The sequence below is a fragment of the Microchirus variegatus genome, assembly GCF_963457635.1.
Source record: "Microchirus variegatus genome assembly, chromosome: 7".
In the NCBI taxonomy this organism is placed as follows: Eukaryota; Metazoa; Chordata; class Actinopteri; order Pleuronectiformes; family Soleidae; genus Microchirus; species Microchirus variegatus.
The window spans coordinates 19,695,632-19,712,035 of record NC_139808.1 but is presented as its reverse complement, the minus strand read 5'-3'; the positions used below and the strand labels follow the sequence as shown (position 1 = coordinate 19,712,035).

Sequence of the window (16,404 nt, the reverse complement as noted above, 5' to 3'; positions counted from 1 at the left end):
CTACCCAGCAGTCTGTCTGTCTGAGCTGCCATGATGGACACCTATCCTGTCCTCAGTCTGTCTGGGAAGAGTTTTTTTCCCTCTTGAGAGAAGAGGGGAAAGAGAGGGTGAGAGTGAAGGGGTAAGAGGAGGAACGGGTTGGGGAAGAGAAACAGGGACAGGGAGTCTGGGGGAGATGGAGGGGGGAGGAGAACGGAAAAAAACTGGGGAAGATGGAGGGCAGGGAGGGTGTAGAGTTTGCTCACAGGCTGAGGGGGCTGTGTGTGGGGCCGGGTGGTGGAATCTCAGGACCCCTGGCCTTTCTCTGCTCTCTGACCCTGAGGAAAAAGAAAACACATTATAGTGAGTTTTTTACAGCACAACAGGGATGAGCCCATTATGAGACTCAAAATCAGTATTTGTCCGATACTCAAAAATCACTGGATGTATGTATAAAATGTAAATGTATATTGTTTATTTCTTATTCTTCATAGGAGCAGAATATTTGTAAGGGCCGTTCACACAATAACGAGTTTAGGAGAATTCACAAAAGCTTACGCAGTTTTTGGAAGACTGGTCCCAGAGTGGAAAAATCTCACAACACCACACTTGCGTTTTTGTATTTTTCAACCAGTACTCAACTTTTGGAAAGTGATGATGTCATTGCCCCACCTCTCTGTCACTATCTTTGTCATCTATTTCTTGTTTTTGGATTTTGTGCAAACAAGCTTCATGTGCATGCTCCACGTCTTCTTCTGCATTCTTGGTGTATTTCTGTGGCAGTGTTACAGAGCACATACAGGCCTTTTTGTGGAAGAAAACAGTTGCTTTGTTTACAAGTGCAAAATTTCTTCCAAGGTTTGTTCCAACTGGAATAAAATACAATTACATGGATGCATAATGAAATGATCTAATTGTGGTGTGCGTACAGTGCACATGCATAAAGCTTGCAAGAACTTCTACTACTCTGGTAGTAGAAGCAGAAGAAGAAGTTTCACTTTAATAGTAAACAAACGCTGCATGTTTCTGTTTGTCCCCCTCACCATCCACTGTCTGTCTCATTTTCCATCGTCTTCCAAGTTTATGTCTTTCATGTCTATTCATTGTTCCATGACGTTCAGCATATACCAGCCCTGTCTGTATGGGCTATATCCACTGTGTGAAATACAGGGGGGTCTGGGGGGGTTAGACCCCCCTGATTAACATTCAAGACCCCCTGAAAGCCTCAAATGCAACAGTTTAGTTAAGTTACAGTGTAATTGGAAAGCATGTTTTTTTCCTAGATTTTTGTAATTTCAGTTTTACATAATATATGATCTACATACATAATACATGCATGCTTTCTTATCCTTTTTAACCAGACAAAATCTCAATTATTTTATTTCTTTTGTGTATTTTTAATGTTTTAATTAATTGCTTTCCAAATGGCGCTGTGGAAAAGGCCCACACAAGCCCACATCTGACAGGGAATATATCCAATACTGCAGCATGGCACCTGAGGTGGTGAAACAGTATTGCGCAATAAATGGGAGATGGTACCCCCCGATTAGTAATGGGTATTTCGCACACTGGCTGTAATGCATGTTTACGTGACATGTTTTTATTCCGATCACTTGTCCATGTTTGCAGAAAACCTTTTGATAACTAGTGAAAACAATTGCAGGGAAAGTGATGTTTTCATGTGGACAAGGCCTGGAAGAAGTCAGAAGTGTTAGGTTGTGCTTCTGTCACACCTGTGGTTGCTATAAGCGACTAAAACCTGGGAGCTGCAGAGGAGACTGAAGCTGCTGCAGCTTCACTGAATTCATTTAAACACTGATCAATTTCATGTAATTCTTTGGCTCCAGTATCAGAAGACATGTTGAAAGCTCTCACTGCACTCTTCTATCTCTCTATTGCTTTGTTGTCATTTGTGCATTCGTCTCCACGGATAATAACGCATGTGTGCGCTCAAAGGACGCTGCATGTGAACGGCCCCTATACAGTTGGTGCATGAGGTTCTTAAATGGCCTAAGGTAGAAAATGCACCAGCACAAATGTGTTGTTAACAGCTTGGTAGTTTAATATATGTACAAACATGATGTTAATGTTGGTATCGCATGAGCAAAAGTGCGATGGAGACATCCCAGCGTTTTTTTGTTTTTACAACTTTTGTATCAAATGGCCATACTCAGCAGCAGATTTATATGTTTTTAAACACACCCAGCGCGCGCACACACACACACACGCACACACTCACACACTCACACATGCACACACTCACCATCCTGTTATCGTCCCCCAACCATCAAGGCACAAAAAAAATAAGAGATTGTCAGGCCAAGCAAGACACTTAGCGTCCGTTCATGATGTCAGTCAGAACATGCCCCCAGGAAGACCATATGCAAGAATCACTTCTCTATCTACCTGTCGGTCATGCACAAGAACCAGCATCATTCAGCAGTCGTCGGAGAGAGGAACAGAGGGAGAGAGGCAGGTAGGTATGTAGTAGATCAAGAGAGAGAGAGAGAGAGAGAGAGAGAGAGAGAGAGAGAGAGAGAGAGAAGGATTATAATCCAGGACCTCCTCTCCCACTCCCTCCGCTGACATGCAAATTAGGCATCAGCCACCAAGAGAGAGGGAGAGAGAGGAGAGGGGGGAGACGACTCACCCATTTCAGAGGCCTATGGTCCATCAAGGGGCTTCACAGGAACAGTAAAACAACACCAACTATTAGCACCAATGCAGTGAGCACACATGTGGCAGTGGGCTGTGGGTAATGTACATGATGAGCAGTGGTGTTTGAGAGCGAGTGCAGAGATTTATTCACGTCTCACCTGTGGCGGCATCGGAGCAGGAACCTCAGGATCTTGCGAGCAGCCTGGTTCTGTCTTTTAGTGAGGAGGCTGCTGCAGGAAGAGACACACAGTATGGATATGTGTTTCAGTATGTGTTTCAGACCAAGTCCTGTTGAACGCTTTCTTCCTAATTGTATCTTAACTGCCTGTATCTCTTTCTTAGAGCCAGGATTGTTTATTCTAAGTGGAAAGACAGGACAGGTCTCTTTATCCACTGCACAGCTGATTTTAAAAACTTCTGTTTCAAGCCAGTCATTGTATTCTGTTTTCTAAAAAGGATGACATTTATATGTGACAAGCAGGATAAATTATCTAAGTAATTCAGTCAAATGTAAACTTTTTTAATTTCAAGTGAGTGCAATACGCTTCCATCTGAGTGTCTTTGTGTGCATAAAGTACCCAAGGGAGTGTCTGTAGGAGCGGTAGTATTGCTGGATGAGGACCGCTGCCCTACGACTCTGTTGGAACTTCCTCTGCTCATGGAAACTCCGGAAACGACTCTGGATCAGGATGGCTGCCAGGGTCATCCTCTTATAAAGTGCATACTGGGGGAGAAAAGAGCAGCAATTCATTTACAAGTCATGGAGGGAGAAAAGAGGAGGCAAAAGAAGGTGGAGGAGAAGAAGAAGAAGGCAGCAGTGGGGAAAACCAACCACCTTAAAACACAGAGAACAAATAACAAATGTATTAAAGTCTATCATAGTTTAGGTTTGAACCAGTGAATCTACTGTTTGTTAAAGGAGTCATATTATACCCTATTTCTCCAAGTTAAACTAGTTCCCTGGTGTCCTAATGAACAGGTCTGTGACTGTGATGCTTTGGTCAAAATACCATAAGGATGAAGCACCACAGCAGTTCAATCACCCTGCCAAAACAGCCCTGTTCAGAACACTCTGTTTAGTCGTATCTCTTTAGGTCCACCTTAAAAAAAAGTAAAACAAAACTTAAGGGACAGGAAATGACATCAGCCACAGAGGCTACTGGGAGCTAACAGCAGTTAGCATTTGGAAAAGTGATAATTTGCAGGCACATTGCTGTCATATATAACATGTATCCACTGGACAGATAAATCCTCTGAGGCTGGAAGTTTGTGTAGAACTCTGTGCTGCACTGTGGAGCCAAGAATAGAACTTTTTGCGAACTTTGCGGACTTACGGTTTTCGGATACCGTTGCCCTCGCCAGCACTCTCGCGTGTGTTTTACAGACAAAGCGGAGCTTCACGAGACAACAATTCCAGGAATTTAGAGACGTTTTGTGACGTCCCAATGAGCGCAGAAGTCAACATCGCGTGTTTTATCTCCTGTACTTAGACTGAGGAGGACCACAAAAACATGAGTGAGCCATCTTTTTTCAAACTTTGCCGAGTGATAGGGCCTCCAGAGTCCCAAATATAAGGATTTAAATGATTAAAAAGTTGATTTTGCAAAATATGTCACCTATAAATCAACTGACTGCAAATAAAAATGGACAGTCTTGCAGTTTAAAGTAGCAGTAGCAGTAGCCTTTTTGAATGGACAGGATAACAGGAAAATGAGCCTCTATTTCTCACATTATTTATAGCGTCTATTAACATTTTCCTGGAGAGTTAATCATCTCAGTCACTAGTTTCAGCTCTTCTTCAATAGGACAACAGGATATACATTTTGTACGCTCTGTTCCCATTTGGAGGAAAATAGACGATTAAGCACGGCAGATATTAAGATAAGATAAGATAAGATAGCTTTATTTATCCCACAGTGGGGAGAGAACAGGGTTTCAGCAGCTCCGTATACAGATTAACAATTACACAATGTTATAAAAACTACTAATTACTGTTCGGTTTCAAAAACTGTTAGTTGCGAGTTTGTTTTTCCTTCGGAAGACCATGTGCATTTTTATACACGGTCCATGTAAAAAAAAACATCTAGCAAGAACTCAGATAGTGATTATTGAATTAGGCTGCCAATATGATTCAAGTTTCATTAGCTCTATAATTTTAATGTTATATCCTGTGTTTAGGGATTCAGGGACAACAGATGAGACAAATTTGCATTATCAATGTACACTGTTCCTCACTAAATTTACGAAAACCAATAAAACAAATCAAAAATAATTCTTAAATCACACGCTACACAGTCAAACCTTACCTGCTTATATCTCTTATAGCAGCGTTGAATCACTGCTGCAATCTCTTTGCGTTGTTCCTGAATGGGACCCTGAGGGAAGTGACATTAGCAGTTTGTAATAATATATATACATATATACATATAATATATGTGAATTATTACATATATTATGTGTAATAATTCACACATAAAACATTATATGTGCTGAACAAATGTATTAGACCACCTGTCATAAAACTAGAAAAAATAAATATTTTTGAATCAAGCATAACGTTCAACCACAAATACTAATGTTTCTGTTAAGCAATAATAATAATAACTATAATTTGACAACTCAATCAAGGAATAATAATGTGCTTTACTATTTTTTTTGTTTTTTTTTGTAAAACAGTACATTTGAACATTCATGGATAACAATGATAACTATATTTTAGCTTAACAATATATATCATTATATATTGATATAATAAAAGAGCCTACATACTGGTGTATTAACCATTACTGAAACACAGTTTAAAAAATTGTTTATGCCACAATTTAGGGCAGTTGTGGCATACACCTTACATTAGGTGGTGGTCTAAGGAATTAAGCACGGTGTGTGTTTTGAATTGCATTTCTTTTTTTGTAGTTTTCAATTAATATTGTTTCAAATTTTGATTTGAAAACAGCTCTAATGTAGAGGTTCTTGCAGTGTTTCCATAAATGCTTAGACTCCCTGAAGAGGTTTTGCACTAAAGCTTTAATTTATGTTGATAGATCTTCCAAACTTCTAAAGACTGGACTTTGAAATGGAAGGAAATGGATGTACCTTGTGTTTTCTGAGGGCGTGCAGGGCATGTCTGATAGTCTCATACAGCTCCGCCTGCTCTGCTTCAGTCATGGCTAGACAGGAGGAGTTACTTTTCAACCTCTCCTCTTTCATAGCTGCACAGAGGAAGGAGTTCCAGTCAGAGTGGGAGGAGGACGGGGCTTGCTTAGCCTGAGGACTCTGCTGATCCTCGGGCCCTGAGAGAGAGTTTGGTTTGGGGCTGGGAGTCCGGGGCTTGCGGTTCAAGAACCTGGAGATAAACAAAGGGGCAAAGAAATTATTATTATTTTTTTTTAATGGTATTGAGTTTGGTGAAACAGATGTGGTGGATTTTAGGCACTTTGTTACTCACCTCTCCACCTCGCTGAGGTAACCAGACAGTAACCTGACATCACTGCTGATCCTCCCGGACTCTGTTTCAGTCTCCACAGCCTCCTGTTTGAGCCGAGCACCTGACGCCTCCATGATGTGATCAGCTAACATTGTAATGTCCATCTGAAACAAACACAAATGACATGAATTAGCTCTAAAGAGCAGTTGTCCCCGCAAAAACCTTTAACATGTATTTTCTTTGTCTATGCTGAGGACACAAGTCTGTGTATTAACGTTACTTATGCTGTAAGTATGATCAGATTTAAGGTAATCACATTTAATCCCTGCAAGCACATTTTAGTCAGCGTCAGAAGGGCTTGCTCTGTTCTTACGATCATAAGATGTATGTATATAGAATATATACATGTCATGTGTTTGTATGCCTAATTAATCTGCAATATCCTAAATAAAAACCTTTTTGTCGTGTGTATTATTTGTTCAAGCTCAGAACTACACACATGCTCACAGTGCTTCCGTTAATGCACTGGTTCCCAAAGACTGGGTCAGGACCCACAGATGGGTCGCAGGAGATTTTATTTGGATCCCCAAACAATTTTTCCAACCCTTTAAGTTTAGATTTGTATATAAATACATGCATAAAATGAAGCTGTTCTTAATGTACCTACTATTGGAAATTATTTGGTTATTCATAAAAATACTATATTATATTTTACAGAAATGGCTATAAATTAGTTGCTACAGTGTGTGAGTTGGGTCCTGATACTTTAGCATTTTTAAAAGAGTGGGTTTGAACTGATTGCTACTGCATTTAGTACATGTGCGGTTTTTTCACTTTCTTGTACATATGTGCACTGGATCATTGACGTTTCTGCTTGTATGAGACCGAGTAAAAACGACAGCACTGATAAACCTGCACCAGGTGTTTTTATAATGACACATTTAATATAGACAGTTGCTGTAGACAATAAATAACACGATAAAAAAACTTGCCCTCAATCCTTACCCAATATATCTTTGGTGTGTTTATGCTTCATTTTCTTATCAACATTTACTCATATCATCTTTGGGCTCTCCACATGGTTTGACATTTCCTTTTTTTTCCAAATAAGCTTCAGGGGCTGTTCACATGCGGCATCTTCAGCACGTAGAAATACATTATTTATTATTTTCCATGGAAAACAAGAGCAACATGGTCACAACGTTGATTTGTCGCAGCGCGCCTGTGGGTCCGCGTTGAGTTGGAAGGATTAAAAATGAAACTTTTTGGAACGCGGCAGGCACTTTCAGCGCGTCTTTTGATACTCTTGGCAAAAAAGTTGGTAAAACTGTTTTTTGTCGACTCTGAAATAAATTTTGAACCTCCACACTAAGCTCCTAAATCAGCTGATTAAGTAGAGGATTAACCCGGACACTGCGTTTTTCTCTTTTTTCTCCACATACAAATTGAATAGCAAAGCTGGGGTGAAGGAAAAGCAATACTGGGAATTTATTTTCTTAGCTTAATGCATTAATTAATTCCATGAAGCTGCAGCAACATCAACATCAATTCTGCAGCTCCCAGGTTTTTGTTGCTGTGACAGAAAAGCTCTGGTTTAAAAACACCTTTGGCCACCACCTCAAGCTGCATGTGAACGACCCCTAAAACAAGAATTTTTCCTTATCCTGAAGATTTGTGGAGGGTTGTTTCCATAGTTTCGTCACAAACACGGAGCTCATGCAAGCAAGCTGTACACATATTCCATCACATATAATACAAAGAGTTCAATTTTGCATAAGGAACAAGATCCAAACTGCCCCTAACAATCCACTCCCCCTACCTGCAGGTCCTCAGTGTTCTCCTGATAGGTCAGCAGCTCTGTCTCCTCTCCCCTGTCAGACAGCACTCTTTGGCGCAGGTGACTGACCAGTCGCTCTTTTCCTAAAATCCTCCTGGCTAGGCTACATTGCCCAAGAGTCTGTCTCAGACTCCACCTGGTGCCCCCTCCAGACTCCCCTATCCTGGCCTGCAGGTGGGAGAATGGGGTGCTGGGGAGCTGAGGCCGGTTAGGGCTGGCACTGGCAGGAGGTGTGTTCTGACAGCTGAGGTTGGAGGGTTGAGTTTGTAGTGTGTGGGTGTTGGGGAGGAGAGAACACATAGGGTTAGGATTTTGGGAGGTGCTGAGGAGGGAGTTGAGGGTGTTGGTGCTGGGCGTTGAGTTAGCTAGCTGTTGCTGTGTGTCTGGGCTGGGTTTGAGTCTCTTGGCTGGGGGTGGACCTCCCTGCTCTCCCTGGTTGCCCTGTGGGGCTCTGAGTCCAGTTTGGCTCCAGCCTTGGCTCTGGTTGTCTGGCTGGCTCTCTGTCCGGGCTCTTCTGAGCTCTGAGGAAACACATGATGGAAAATAAGATAATGACAACATGAATTCCCTCTAACACTGGACATTAGAGGTCATCACATATGGGATTGTCTGTGGCTGATGCCAATGCTGATCTTATGAAATCAGAGGAGCCGATGGCCATGAAATATGAGTTCTTTTCACAGTTCATGCATAGTGGTCTCTACAGGGGACAGCTATTCAATTGCTATTTTCTTGCATATATGTGGGTGCTGATGGTAGAATTGCATACAAGCCACCACATTGGACCATTGTGCAGGCCCCGTACACTGCCACCCACTGTCCAGGTAGTGCAAGTGCAACAAAAAATTCTCTAAAACTTATGATCTGTCTTTGTAATCTGCAGTCTGACCCAGAGTCCACTTACGTATTTTTTGTTTGATCGATATTCAAAATACAAGCAAATTTCATTGTCTTTATTCACGTATTCTTTACTTCTATCATATTTTTTAAAGCTTTTTTCCCCCCTCTGCAACCCTTTTTACCACTTTTAAACTCCTTCAACAATTAGTTATTGATTGTAGTTTTTAACTTTTGAATGATTTGTTGTCCGATCTGGGTTGTTTTTAATTGTTTCTGCACTGCACCTTGAATCTGCATGAAAAAATAAAACTTTATTTATCCATTAATGAAGACACGGAGAGGATATAAAACAAATATAATTAGCACAACACTGCAAGCTCTCCAACCTGAGTTAGGGTTTTGAGTGGGGCTGTTGCTTATTCCACTCATCCGTGACTCCCCCCTCCACCTGTCCATCCATGTGTCAGCAGGCTGGCCCTGAGCTTGAGGAGTCTGTTGCAGCTGCTCTAAGAGCTCAGCCAGTCGAGTGTGGCCCCTGGATCGAGCAATGTTGAGTGGCAAGCGTCCCAATGAATCGGGAATAGACAGAGCCCGTGGATCCCACTGGTAAAGCACCAGTGCTGCCTCAGTGTGGCCCAGAGCACAGGCCCACATCTGGGGAGAAGAAAAAGAAAAACACAGGTCAGGCACAGGCGTGGAAGGATAGACACATGCCCTTAAATGTCAGCTGTATTAGGATACATCCATACTGTGACATTTACATTTAAAGACAGCTTGTCAATACTGCATCAATAGCTGAGGAAGTCTGGATAGAGATATTAAAACATGTAAACAAATCTTGTATTTGCACAAGACAGGACAGATCTCCCACTCGTCCCCGACTGAAACAACTGGGACATTTGAGGAGAAATAGTGGTATTGTGTTGGCTGTAAGGTGGATCATATGCTGTTGTTTTGACTAATGGTGTTTTGGTTCGAGATGACCTTTTATTAATACTCTTTTGTTGTGTTCATTTTTATACTCAAGTTGTTGGGTATAAAGCAATATGTCAACTGTCATATCCTGCACAATGTACAATTTCATTTTATGCTTTTGTAAAGCCCAATAAACAAAGTTAATAAAAACAAAAAAACAATCTGCGTTCGGCTGAACATCGTAACTAAAGTGTTCTGCATCTGTACCAAAATGCCTAAAACATTATATATCATATACACTGTAAACAGGAAGTAGATTCTTCCCTCTGCTGTTGTTTGTTTACTTCAGTCAGACAAGAACCAACCAGAACGTAAATACAAGTAAATCATCCACACAAAAATGGAGCCAGTGGAGTTTTTACACTTCTAAGTTTTCGGCCCTCTAAAACGTTAGGGTAACATGTTCAACATTAGGAATTGCAGATTGTAATAAATGTAAAAAAAATTCCTTCTCGCTCACATTAAGGCTTTCCACAAGTCTTACAGATCTACTGTGACCCGACAGATACTGTAGTACATAATACAAACACTAGAAAAGAATGTTGTTCTTGTTTCCACTTAAACATGTCAATGGCTGCACAAGATGGCACCCTCTGTAAAGCAAGGCCCTTAACTAAAGTATAAATAAAGGCTTGTTCTAAGGCGACAGAAATGTTACACACTGCACCTTTAAAACACCATTAAAGACATCAGTCACTTACCAGTGGAGTGCAGGAGAAGTGGTCCACGTTTAGAGGATCCACCTCCAGCTCGAGGTCAATGGAGTCAGCGTGTTTTGTGCTGTGAGGCAAGACAACAAACGTTCATCTGCACCGTCTGCACATTCACGTCAGTCACGTCGTCATTATTGTGTCTTACATACCGCCAGCGGATGAGCGTCTGAATGAGTCCCGCGTAGCCCTGAGCTGCAGCCAGATGCAGTAAGGTCATTCCTCTGGAGTTCTTACTGTGCACGAGCTGATTAGAAGACGCCCAGCATGACTGAGACATCATCTTCTCACATACCACCACCACACGGCCCTCAAATGAACCCTGATCAGGAGACATCTGGACGGTGGGATGGGGGGGGAAGACACAGTAAGTGAAACATTCTTCTTACAGTCTTCTTACTTGGTCTATAAAATGTCAGGAAATGTGGGAAAAACATCAAATGACGATGTCTTGTTTTTGGCCATAAACCAAACTTATTCAGTTTTAATGATCTATGAAAAATTCTTCCCAACTAAATTCACTCCACGTTACTTGAGACTGCTGATCAGTGGCTCCTCCCCCCTCCACTCCTCCGCCCTTGGTTGCCGTGGTTTCTGAGCTGGGGTTCTGATTGGTTATCTCAGCCATCCTCTGTTCCATCTGCTCCAGACGCTCCAAGATGGACATCCTGAACTGGGTATCTGGAGAAATAGAGGTGGGAGAGAGAGTGGTAAATTTTAAAGGTTATCATTTAGAACATTTTACTGTGAGAAGGTTAGAAAAAGAACAGCTTCTGGTTCCATACAGAGACAAAAATCCACTATTAGTGGGGAATCAAGGAAACTGAGTGTCTGTGTGTGTGCGTGAGAAAAACTGACACCCAGTTGACTTCAAATGTGTGTGTCCTACATGTTTGTGACTGTGACCCTTTGTTTCAGTGCTGCTGCAGTTTTGCTGCAGTGCTCACATCCCACCTGCTGCTGCTGCTGCTGCTGCCGTCGTCGTCTCACTTACTCATTTCACTTCTGTTTTTCTTACTGCTGTCTGCAGCTGAGAGGACGCACGCGACACAAAGGCTCAGGCTCCTCCCCTTCAAACCACGCCCCCCCACCCCCCAAAAAACTCCCCCAGTCAGGAGCGGATGTGAGTTTCCCAGCACTAGAGCTCATTTGAATACAAAGCAAAACACCCAGCTACACAAAAGCAGCTTCAGCCGTTATACACGTCAGTAACACTTTACAATAACACACAAAAAACCATTAAGTAACCAATAACTAATGATTTACTGATGATTTTTTAACTAGGTTGCTTTGATACAGACACTCCTGTAAGCGTTAAAGCACACACACATCCACAAAAAGGACATTGCATTAGAATTTGTGATTAAATGGAGTAACTTTAACAACTAAAATGAGACGATAAAGTTCAGTGAAATGTGAGAATGAAGCAGGGATTAAGGAGTAATTTAAATCCCACCCTTTTTTGGAAGTTAATGAATGAAAACGTGTTTGAAATTTGTCCATATTTGCTGCATCTTTTTGTTTATTTTCCATTTTACACTTCATTAATCTGACATGTAGGCTTATGTTAAATGTTACTGGACACCTGTGGATGTACTGAGCAGCACTGACAACTTCTTTTCATTTGAATTTTTCGACAACCATCTGCAAAAATTGTGTGATGATAACTGTGGATTTCTTTCAGTTTATTTATTCTTATTTTTATTGATCTACTCTGCACATACGACATCCACTGCATATCTGACTAACTTCCTTGCCACATAGTTAAGTTGTTCATAACACAAACCAAGTTGAATAAAAACAACTACTTTATTTATTAACGTTATTCTGTTATTTATTTATTATTATTTGTATTGATTTTAATCACATTAAAATTACCTCTTTGTTTTTACTTCTTTACAATTTAGTATTTAGTTGTAATCTTAAACATCGATAAAGGTTGTACAAAAGTAATTTATTCTGAGTAAAACTATAATAAAAATGTCCTTAAAATTACATTGGAATGAAACATATATTTGTAACATTTTATTTAACCTTTAATGTTCATCATCATCATCATCATCATCATATTATTATTATTATTATTATTATTATTTTTAAACGTACCAGTTGGGACTTGTTTATAAAGCTGCATTGGTAATGTATTTGAATTGTGCTGTTACTAATACTAATTCCAGACTGAGTAGGAGTAGTTAATTGTTTTTTTAACTAAACAGGTGATTCTAAACTTTCAAAAGTAAAATGTAAAACAACACCAACAGCAGCAACATCAGCAACAACAACAACAACAACAACAACAACAACAACAACAACAACAACAACAACAACAACAACAACAACAGCAACAAGTCTGTCTGAGTCTATGGTCTCGTTCCTAAAACTGTCCCACTTTTACAGCAGCAGCAACAACAGCAGCAGCAGCAGCATCATCATAGCATCGATTGCTTTGTTGTTATGGAAACCGGTGGCGCTGTCCACTCCTGCTGGTGCTGAAACGGTACAGGTTGTTCGAAAAAAAATAATGATAATAATAGCTAGACACGATCATGCTAAAGCTTAATGTCAAAGAACATGTTTGGCGGTTTAAACATACAAACAGTTGAAATGCTTGTGGCTTTTTTGTCTCCCTTTGTCTGAAAGAAACACACATTTAAACAATGCACTCACGTGTATGTGTGTATGTGTGTGTGTATGTGTGTGTGTGTGTGTGTGTGCAATCTCTAATGCAGACGTGTAAACAAACAAAAACTTCACTCAGCTACAAATAACAACAAAGAGTGAAAGAGCGCGACTTTAAGTTTAGAATAAAAAAAATAATCTACGAACCCAAACAGCGAACAGCGTCTCCCTCTCTCCCTGTCTCTCTCTCTCTCAGTGTCTCTTTCTCTCTCAGTGTGTGTGTGTGTGTGTGTGTGTGTGTCTCCCTCTTTTATCGGCTGCTTTCTTTGTTCCCGTTTATGTCCGAAATGCGCGAATCACGCGCTCCTGCGCTCCGAACGAGCAAAACACAAATATAAGCGCAGGGATGGAGAGAGAGAGGAGGAGGAGGAGGAAAGAGAGAGAGGAGGGGGAGAGAGGGGGAGTAGAGTCTCCACCACGTTGTGTCTGTGGAGCTGAAGAGCAGCAACAGCAACAGCAGCTTCTTCTTCAAATCCGCCCGCCAGACCAGACTCACAGCTGCAGGAGACTCACTCGTCATCGGCAACAACAGAACACCGCACACTGAATAAATTGGAGCAAAAATACTGCGCCTAGAATATCTCTCTCTCTATATATGTATATATCTAGCTCACTCTCTCTCACTGTATGTGTGTGTGTGTCTATCAATTCGAGGTCAAACCTGCCCAAAGTCTCGTTCCTATTGTTACAAAGTCACTACATTCATAATGTTAATGTAGCGCCTTCAGCCACACTTTGACGCTCACGTGGACCGCGGTGCTTCAAATCTTTGTCCTTCACTCCTGCAAACAAACACGCGCACTGCTGTGTGACTACAGCGCGTGCAGCCGCAGTGCCGCACTGCGCAACGCAGAGACAGAAGGGTGAAGAGAGTGAAATCCATGCAGGACAAAACAAGCCTCAGTCGCCGAGGGGGCAGACCCGTGCGTTCTCGCGAGCTGCAACTGCATCCTACGCTACATCTGCATTACAGAAACACTGTTTTGTTATTGTTCACTCACTACATTATATTATTATTAGTAGTATTATGAGTATAGCACTTTTCAAAAATAAGCTACAAAAACAACAAAAAGCATGAATAAATACATACAGTAACAAAATAATTAAAAGCATTAAGTGGCCCAGGGCCGGTCCTATGCACTGTGGTGCCCGAGGAGAGATTGAGAATTGGTGCCCCTTCCATTCCCAATCTCACCCAACACACACACACATGCACACACACACGTCGGACAACAATGAGATTAACACATTAATAAAGATATTATAAAACACTATAGAATAGAACTATGGACACAGTGCAAGGAAATTTTGCAAAAGTAAATACTCTGCATAGTAATAAATAAGTGTAAATGGTAATAAGACTGATACAAATAAAGATAACTGTAGAGTTTGACACCTCCCCCTCCCAAAGACGCCAACTGCTATACCATAGCCTAGCCTTTTAAACATTTTAATGGAATCTTATCTCAAAATTTTTTCCGTTATCTGTCCGACAGCTAATATTGAGAGTTAGTGGGTGTTGCCATACAGAACAAGAAACGGTGCCTTCCAATTGTATTCAGAAGTCAGAATTTCCAAGTTGTTTTTCCAATTTGGAAAGTTGGAGCAACTTCACAAACCCTGACATAGGACTTTAACTAGACTCTCTTCTTTCATCAGACGTCATTGGCGGTGAACGGTTGTATTTGAATTGACGTCTATAGACAGAAAAAGCCAATTAGCAAAGATGGCTGCCACAAAAAAAACACCTTTTCTGTCTTATTAAGGCACTTTTCAATATATATATGTATATGGTTTGATATCAGGCACATCGTTGTCCTAGCACAGCTGCACACTGTAAAACCAGTCGTGTAGACAAGATGCTGTGTTGTGTGCAAATGCAGGTAGGGCATTGTTTACGTAATGTATTGTCTCTGGAGAAAACATACAATTCAAGTAAAAACTACAAATAAAACATTTTCTGTGTCACGGAACGCAGTTTTCACATCATTTGAGGTGAGAGAAATTAGTCATTTAGAATTGAAAGGATATATGTATCAAGATATGACATATTTATTGTTTGGCAGTGATGTTGTCAGAGTTGACAGCTCTGCTTATGCAGGCGCTCGGTGCTCACAGTGCCCGTCACAGAGCAGCGCTACCCCAGCCTTTCCTAATGAACCACTGTCTCAGGAACCAATTATTCGACTAATTAGATAAGACGTTTGAATCGTATTTTCTTGCATGGGAATTCCCATCCCTTGTTTTCACAGTGGGTTTATTTTTCCAGGGTCATGTTTTCCCAAGTGGAAAACTCTCCTGAGAGTACAGTATGTGGCTACAGTTGGACTGTTCTCGCCCAGAAGTGTAACAAAGTGAATAAGTAGCACCATGGTTGGTCTGGTATGAGTATTTCAGAAACTGCTGATCTAGTGGGATTTTTTCATGCACAATCATCTTTAGTATATACAGAGAATGGTCCAAAAAAAAGAAAATATCCACTCAGCGAGAGTTCCCTGTTTTCAAATGTCTTGTGGATACCAGAGTTTAGAGAAAGGCAACAGTAACTCAACAACCTGTTACAAACAAGTATGTAGAGGACCATTTCTGGACACACAACACCAATAAACCATGAAACAGAAGAGCTACAGGAGCAGAGGACCACAACGGACTCTTTAGTAGGCACACAAAATAGCTAAAGAAGTGTCCAGTGATTATATATTCCTTATTGAATCAGTCTGTGACAAACTTTTGGTGACAAAAGTTGTTTGCAGACACAAAACAATCCCAATCCCAATATCAGCTTAATGAGACACAATATGTAAACAAAAAAATGTAAACACAATATCTCTCAACATGACAGCAAAAAAAACAGCCGCCACATTCCCACATTCCCACACACACACACCCCCACACACACACACACACACACCCCCCCCCCCCCCCTCCCCCACACACACACACAGCTTATCAAAAATATCAGAAGCTTGTGTCATAAAAGATACAAAAATAAAAAGAGACAATGAGAAACATGTGTATTTTGAATGTAAATTGAAGGTTAAACTTTTAAGGTATATTTCATGCCGACACAGCAGTTGTCAGCAGTTTGCTACAAGTCACCAAGAACCAGCCTGAGACACGGCCTGAGCAGAGACAAAAGAGGACAGATTTTGGCTACTTATCTAAACGATCATCTAATGAAATGACGTCTTGCAGTTTATCCTTTTTTTGAGTGGAAACTGATGTCTGTGTGGCTCTGTAATCCACTCACTCACCACACCAAAGTCCATAGAACAAATCATCAATTTTACCAATCATGGTAA

The 16,404-nt window shown here is 41.0% G+C and overlaps 1 protein-coding gene across 1 annotated transcript in view; it reads right to left on the bottom strand.

Annotated features, from left to right (window-relative positions):
- LOC310929607 (calmodulin-binding transcription activator 1-like) overlaps positions 1–16,404 on the bottom strand; it is a gene marked incomplete at both ends in the record, with an annotated part of 97,339 nt that continues 80,935 nt past the window's right edge. The window contains 12 exons of the mRNA XM_083892414.1: positions 1–82; positions 246–317; positions 2,796–2,867; positions 3,216–3,361; positions 4,944–5,012; positions 5,731–5,980; positions 6,083–6,225; positions 7,881–8,419; positions 9,125–9,392; positions 10,415–10,493; positions 10,576–10,760; positions 10,956–11,104. Of these exons, the coding sequence (XP_083748540.1) occupies positions 1–82; positions 246–317; positions 2,796–2,867; positions 3,216–3,361; positions 4,944–5,012; positions 5,731–5,980; positions 6,083–6,225; positions 7,881–8,419; positions 9,125–9,392; positions 10,415–10,493; positions 10,576–10,760; positions 10,956–11,104 (2,054 nt within the window). The remainder of the gene's footprint in view (positions 83–245; positions 318–2,795; positions 2,868–3,215; positions 3,362–4,943; positions 5,013–5,730; positions 5,981–6,082; positions 6,226–7,880; positions 8,420–9,124; positions 9,393–10,414; positions 10,494–10,575; positions 10,761–10,955; positions 11,105–16,404) is intronic.